At 36.9% G+C, this 8079-nt stretch overlaps 1 protein-coding gene across 1 annotated transcript in view; it reads right to left on the bottom strand.

The window, feature by feature from the left end:
- The window catches only part of FCHO2 (FCH domain only 2), an 86647-nt gene that overhangs the window by 19655 nt on the left and 58913 nt on the right, over window positions 1-8079 (bottom strand). Inside the window, exons 16-17 of the mRNA XM_009279929.2 lie at window positions 7595-7689; window positions 1458-1561 (exon numbers count right to left, since the gene is read on the bottom strand). Coding sequence (XP_009278204.1) covers window positions 1458-1561; window positions 7595-7689 — 199 coding nt within the window. The remainder of the gene's footprint in view (window positions 1-1457; window positions 1562-7594; window positions 7690-8079) is intronic.

Below are 8079 nucleotides of genomic sequence, written 5' to 3' on the forward strand. Positions count from 1 at the left end.
TCTTGTAACCTCGTGGTTAAACCCTGGGACAGGTTGCCCAAACAGATTGTAAGATCTCCCTCTCTGGAGATTTTCAAAACTCAGCATGTCCCTGAGCAACCTGATGCAATTTTGAAGTCGGCCCTTCTTTGAACAGGAGGTTGGCCTAGAGATCTTCAAAAGTCCCTTCCATCCTAAATCTCTGGATGGTTTTATGATTCACTTCACTGTTAAGGTAACAAACTAACTAATGATAATTTGGGGATTAACCTCTTTAAAAGGTACTGGAACCCCTGAAGCATCTATTTTGAGTGGGTAACTTTTTTTTTTTTATTTTATTTTATTTTGGTTCTATCACACTTGTTGTTGGGCATTTGGCTTTTATACAGACTACGGGAATCGTAAAAGGAGTTGATATATAATGAAGACGATTGACAATCTTCCACTTGTACCCAGATAATAGCCAATTTCTAAAACAACTGTATAAAATGAATGGAGCTTTGTGCAGCATCATACTTTATAGCAGAACAGTACCACCTAACAACTTCTCTCTAATTATGATGACATGAATAACAGATACCTTGGTCTAAGAGCAATTACTACAATTTTATATCGGAATGAGAAAAGAATCTCAAAATAAACCCTATTCTGACCCTACAGAAATGCAAAACAGTTCAAAAATGTTTCAGTTTTGTCAAAGCATAAGACCAGAATTTTGTCCATAACAAGAATATGGTGAAAATATCTTGCTACTTTGAAAGACAGTAAGAGGATCTTACCATGGTAACATTTTTCCAAGTCAGTAAGTCAAATGAAACCCAAAGAATCCTAATGTTCACAGAGGAGATTAAGCATGGCTTGGTCTGATATGTTGTCTGTGTATTTGCATTCTTTGCCACATTCCTTATCGGCAGGTGGACCTGCACTGCAGGCAGTGAGCAGAGATGCAGGCAGCGTGCAACCTCTCACTATCCTGATGGGCAGCTGCTGCAATCTGCCACCTCCCTTCTCCACCGACCAGCACCAAGGGCAGGGAGAAGTCACAGCAGGGCTACTTGTGTCAACACATGACTGACAAAGGTCTACTTAATACCATTCATTCCCCAAAGCTTTGGTGATATCCCTAAATCAATGGAGCTTTGTTAATAACTTCACTAGTATTTCACGTTTTGAAAACTTCAATTTCATACACATGCTATCCTTTAATTATCAAATTGATTTGTTCAAGGAAAAACATTCAGCTGATGCAAAAATTATGTTTTGGACCTTTGTAGTTCTGTGAAGAATTATTTTGTTATAGTAATATAGTTATCATGAACAACTTCCATGCCTGTCTGGCAATGGTGAAAATCTGCTTATGTGATTCCTTGAACATTGTCTGGAAAGTAACTCCACTGTAACAGCGTAAATGAATGGTATATCTGAAATCAAGTTACAATGGAGAATTCCAAAAAAAAAAAAAAAAAATCAATACATACTATTTCATTAATCCCACTAAGTTTCCCAGTAGACAGCTTTGGTCTTGAAGCAGGCCTTGGAGGTGGTACAATGGTGCCTACAGAAAGAGGAGTTGTGGGCCTTGCTGAAAGAAAGCAAATTTAAGGAAATAAATATTAGAAAGGTCACTCTGAACATAAATACGTACTCATTTGAATAAAATAACTGGAAGTTATATTTCTATTAGAAGTTCCTATTTTACAAGCTCCATTTGGTAAGATTTACCACTAATCATAAATGCTTTTAAAATAGGGCCATGTGATACACTGAAAAGTGACTCTAAAAATGGCATCATGGGCTTTCTTATTCCTCTCAAATGAATTTATACCAACTATTCTTGGAGGTTAGTAGATAAAAAGATGTTTTTACCCAAGTTTCCTTCTGTGTATAATCTATATGGATTCAGAATATAGGACAGTCTTTCATGTCTCACCACAAATGGAAAATTCAGTGGAAATTCATATTTGGTCCTGGCTGACAATGGCATAACTCTGTTTAGACCAAATTTTGCCCACTGAAATTCCATTGACTTTATTCTTGGAGGTTAGTAGATAAAAAGATGTTTTTACCCAAGTTTCCTTCTGTGTATAATCTATATGGATTCAGAATATAGGACAGTCTTTCATGTCTCACCACAAATGGAAAATTCAGTGGAAATTCATATTTGGTCCTGGCTGACAATGGCATAACTCTGTTTAGACCAAATTTTGCCCACTGAAATTCCATTGACTTCAATAACTACACACCAATGTAACAGATAAATTACTCTGTTGATTGTAAGAACACACTACTTATTATTGCTTAGCTGAGCTATCAGAAGTAAAAAGCAGTTAAAAAAAAATACTGCCCCCGTGTCCTTCTAAACCTAACAGAAACAATTAACAGATGGTGGCAGCAGTACAAAGATGCCACTTTTACAAAGTCACTTTTCTGAACAGAACGAATAGAACTGTATTTCAAAATAAATGTTAGATGCCATCCAATGAGTACGCCAGATCTAAAATTAACTTCAAAATAGATTGAAATCCTAATATATGACTATGTTGTTGCAGCACATCCTATTACCTCCCTCAAATTATTCTGCGTGGTTCTTTTTTAATTTAATCAGTTAATGTTATTTAAAATGCAACTTTTAAGTATGGAGTTTTCTCAGGCATTCAGCGTAATTCTGCTGTTGTTTAAGTACGGGAGTTTCATCACTGACGTGAGAAGAAAGAAATTAGGCTGATACTGACCACATCCACCTTAAGAGTTGCAAACTCAAATGTTCCCAGATAAATTAACTTCTAAAATATCAGTCATTCCTTTAAAATTCTTATCATGCCCCAAGACGACAGTGCATGCTAAACACTGAGTAGTCTGCTGCAGTACCACAGGTATTCAAGTGAGCCATGGCACACTTGCCCAAATCCACTTTTCCTTTGCCCTTTTAGTATGTAACATTACTGTGATATCATCCATGCTTCAAAATACTGGGTGTTAAAAAGGAACAGTTTTAAATCCAATTTATTTAACTTTATTTAATCTGAAAATATCTATACAAAGCCATTTAGGAATGGAATTGTTTTTACAAATTCAATCACTTAATCTTTGAGATCTCACTGCAGCCTGACATCCCACAAAATACATTCCTATTTCTAGAAAAAACAAAACTCTGCATAGTTAAGAGAAAGCAATGCCTTTAATTGAGTAATTTGAATTATTCTTATTTCAAACTGAGTATTTACTTCATTGTCCTAACTTTCAAGGAAGTTGGTGCTAACAAGCAGTTTAGTACATTCTAAGTAAGAAGATGAGTTAATTTTAACATCAGGTGAGTGATAATAACAAAAAGAAAAATGAGTCCAAGTGTTGCTTTTTGGGGTCAGTTATTAGCAAAGAGCAGTACACAATGCATGCTTGCCATACCCTTATTTGTATGAGCACAAGAAGACACTAAACTATAGTCCAGTAGTGCTGAAGATGATGCGGAAGACATTTCAGCAGCAGTGACAGTTTCTTCAATGAATAATTGTTCATGGCATATAGTATTATTGAGAAGGTCACTTTGATCCTCAGAAGCACAGCTGTTGGAAGAATTCCCAAGCAAAGCAGAAGAGGCAAGGCAGGCATTTTCAGTTTTAAAATGCAATCTTTGGGGCTCCTTCTTGTCTGCACTTGTGTGTCTAATTGTAAGAAGTTCATCAGCAAAGGAAATCCACTGACTCTGAGACCGTGAAACACAGGATAAAGTACTGGTACTCCCTGATGGAGCTGCTGTAGCACCAGATTTGCACAAAGTGCTAATGGTAAAGTCTGGTGAGGATGGGCTTGTAGACCCAGAATCTGTCTGGTGTCCAAGCAAAGACTGAGATACTCTACACCCAGGCAAATCAGTGGTAGATGAGGAGAAGCTCCTATTGTGCTCTTTTAGTGTAGCTGAAGGAAAAGGGAAGAATTGAAACTAGGACCAACACTGAAAAGATAAAAATTTCAATATTCAAAAAAGTATTCAATATCCACTGCATGAGGATTACTAGCCAGCATGAAAAATAACTGCTCTACTAGGCTAAAAATCCCACCACTTACAAATGAAAAAACCCAACAACCCAGCCACATATCACATGTACTTCATTCATACTGCCAACCATGTCACTTTCCATTTTTTAAGTAAGCCAAAAAGTAATTTTTTGTGTTTCTCTCCACTTAAGGCCCTACTTCTCATGACTCTCCTTATTCCTCTAACTTCCTCCCCGTTGTGGTTTAACTTCCTCTCATCTTTGTCTTTTTCTTCTTGTGTCCTACTCCATTTTTGTTTCCTCTCCATAGCTTTCTGCTTTTTGTTTCTTTCAAAGTTATTTAATCAAAACTATCCTATCCTGTTCCTTCCAAACATTTTTATCCTCTTACCCTTAACATTTGTAATGGGAAGGCCCAACATAAATGGCTGTCCAGTGAATGAATGAAGACAAGCAGTCATGAGATCCTGTTTGATATTATTCTGTCTGTATCAACCCATATCTAGTGAGTAACTGTATGTACGAGGCATTATCCACCCCAGTTTACATTCTCTCTCATCCTATAGTTTTCAGGCTGCTGGAAAACAGGAGTTTTCCAGAAGTATTCCCTGAGCTTGGCTGTTGCAGCAGATGACAACAGAAGCAGAAAATGCAAGGTTAGTCAATTCACAACATCTTGCAGATTGGCAAAGCTAGGAGCAACAGCAGAGTGACATACAGAGTCAAAAAAGAGCAACATGTTTAAAAGTTCAGATCGAAAGTACAGGTGGTCCTCTCTACAGTTGTCCTTTTGCCATGAACAAGTACATTCTCTAAGCCCCCATTAACAGAGTTTTAACACAGCTTTCCCTTTCTAACAGATATTTTAAATATCATTCAAAGGCTTTAAAATACTACTATAGATCCTATTCAAAAAGCAATGTGGAAATGTTCAAAACTATTTTAAAAATACATATGGATGAAAATGAGGAAGATAAATAAAAAGAAGCATTTTTACAATATCAATAGCTGGCTAAAAAATGTCTGTTGTGTTTGTTCAAGATAACAAAGTTAGTTTAAACTTCTAATAAAGCAGGATTATTCATGGATGACCAAAGTTTACTTCTGTGCTGCATAAACCACTGTCTGCTCAAATACCATGGTAGTTTAAGTGTTCAATGATTAACACAGTTACGACACAATATCTAAAGAAATGTTTTAACAGTAAAAAGAAAAAAAAGTTATCTGTGGGACATGCTACAGCATGATATGCAGACATGCTGTATAACAAACAATAAAAAAATTTTAAGCATCACTTATCTATATTAACCTTCAAGTTGAAGATAAAACACTGATTTCAAGGAAAATACAATCAAGAAAAAATTTAAGCATCAGCTTATCTATATTAACCTTCAAGTTGAAGATAAAACACTGATTTCAAGGAAAATACAATCAGATCAAAGTTGTATATTTTTTAAAGTATTTAGAACTAAGCTGCAGGTTAGTGAGCATCAGAACTCGATTTCAACAACAATATGGCCCACATCGATCCAGTGTATTTTTTTTTCCAAGTGTATTAGTAATTTGTTATACTTTAGAACACTCACTTTCTACTTAACTCCATGGATCATTTCACAAGTGTAAATATCTTAGTTAACTCCTAGAACAACAATCCTTTAATTATTTAGCAAACAAAGTTTGCCAAGGCACAGATGTCTTCTATCTAAAATCAACTTATGTCCACAGGACACTATATTCCACCAATTTCAATGAAATATAGGGGTCTGTGCATAAGCTTCTTTCGGGTATGAGGGCTTGGGTAGATGACTCACCCCCAGATATGGCTACAGAGGATGTTACGGATCCCAATTACCTGTCACTACTTATCAGCCAGAGACTACTTTCTCCACTGTTCTGCTGCCAGGAGGGACTGTATGAGCATTTCCCAACCTGCTTCGACTTCCCATCCAGACAGAGCAATAAACAACTGGATACGGTAACAACCACCAGCACAACAAACTAAGTATCCTCTGCCTTCCTCTACAGACTCCAACACCAGACCAAATCTAGCAACACAGATTATTTTGAGAAAGCACCACTTCTTTTTAGCATATTCCAGTAATATATATCTATATATAATGTATCCTTAAATATGTTAAAAATTGGATCCACTAGCCAATAATCTTGATTAGTTACCTAAGTGAGGAAGAGACAATCTAATGATTTCCATAAGCTAGATTTGTTAAAAACCGTAACTTTTAAGAAACACGAATTTGTAGTGAAAGAATAAATTCCACTTAAAACCCAAAGGGTTACATAGCAATGCTGGTTGCTGCTAAAAGGACATTAGTGAGGCCAAGAAGAATTACACTAGTTGTGCAGAATTCCCCTATTGATACATGTACTCTACCCTTACTGTTCTTCAATCTGTATGATCAAGCACAGAGGAAAACAGCTAGAAAGCCATGATTTGGAACAAAGAAGTGATGTCTATTATAATTTTTAGAATATGAATACCTAGCTAAAAGAAACAGTGAACGCTTCCTTTCTCAGGCATGTGGGGGGAGAAGAGTCTGTACATTAAGGACAGCAGGGGTTGGAAAATAGATACGCAGTAGGTAGACTGAAAAGAACTACGGAAACAGCATATCTGCTACTGTTAGTAAATAGTAGATTCTGCTTTAAATCTGAGATAATCAACATAAATAATTTAAATAAATACTTTCAGTAAGCAGGTCCTAACATAGCCATAATATCTGTTTTTGTTTCGGACTCTCCTTCCTTTTTCTGAACTAGTTTCTCAACATCTCCTGCTCTCAGCCTCTTCAACACACATAGCCACTCATACACTATTTTGCTTCCCTCCTCTTCATTGCCTTTTCAATGTAACAATCAATATTGATTATTTTTGTGACTTCCTCCCCCTCTTCCCCAAAGACCAGGTTTCAGGAAAGCCTGCCAGTGTCGTGCCCACACTAATATCCTCCAGAAACCTGTACCCCAAAATTCCTGTGCAACACCTGCCCTCCCCCTCCCCCTCCCATACTCCTCAGCCCACCCTTTTCCTCCCAATACCCCTGCTCTCAGGTGGTGCCAGGAACTCCCCCCTTAATTCTAGTCTCAGTCCTGCTGGTTTTATCTGGCTGCCCTTGGATTATGCCCGCACATCTCCTGACAGAATCATGGTTTCCTACAGTAAACAAGTTCCGCATAGCTCCACGGTGCCTTTGTACTACATAGCTCAATGGACTTTCCTGGAAAGAACAAACCCATCCCTATTCAGAGTGCAAGCTCAGCTTGTCTCACAGTTGATGCAACAACCTCCATTTAATCTCGCAGCCCTACCAGCTGAAAAAATAGGATTATATTCTAGATAGTGATCATTTTTTTGGAAAGTGAGAGAAGGTGATAAAAAAAGGCAGAAGCAAGATAGAATTTTCCTAAGGTTTTTAGTGTTCCTTCTTCCCCCTTGCTCCCTATAGTGCACCCTCAGTTGTGTATTACTTATAAGATAGTACACTGCTTTACAAAATTCTTTCATTTCAACAGTCAAAGCATGTCCCCTTGCAATAACTAAAAAAGTAACAACAGAACATCCTGAAGTACACAGAGAAAACATTTCCTACTATCAAATATTTTACCTGAGGAGGATGAGGATGCCAAGGAAGCTGAAGAAGAAGATTCAAGAGAACTGCTGAAGAGTGGATCCCATGCCAGGAGGTCACTGTTCCCCTTTCTATATTAAGAGTTACAATTGGAATATAAATGAAAGATGTATATACTCATAAAAATCAAACTACAACTTATTGTCATTTTCAAGGAGACATACATCTTCAAATCCATTTGTTTCAGTATATACATATACAAGCAATGTATACAGACCTGCCCAAAGTTGGGGCTTGTAATCTTAAACACTTTACCATGGAACACTAAAGGATAGAAACTAAACCTGTCTTATGTAAAACCTGAGATTTTAATAAAAACCAGTATTTTGCAATCATGTAATTATAAATAATTATAAATAATAAATAAATAACAACTTGAGAAGTCGTGGCAGTCCGGTGAAGTTCCCACTGACTGGAAAAGGGGAAACATAACCCCCATTTTTAAAAAGGGAAAAAAGGAA

This window comes from Aptenodytes forsteri, unplaced genomic scaffold, assembly GCF_000699145.1.
Source record: "Aptenodytes forsteri isolate BGI_AS27 unplaced genomic scaffold, ASM69914v1 Scaffold99, whole genome shotgun sequence".
In the NCBI taxonomy this organism is placed as follows: Eukaryota; Metazoa; Chordata; class Aves; order Sphenisciformes; family Spheniscidae; genus Aptenodytes; species Aptenodytes forsteri.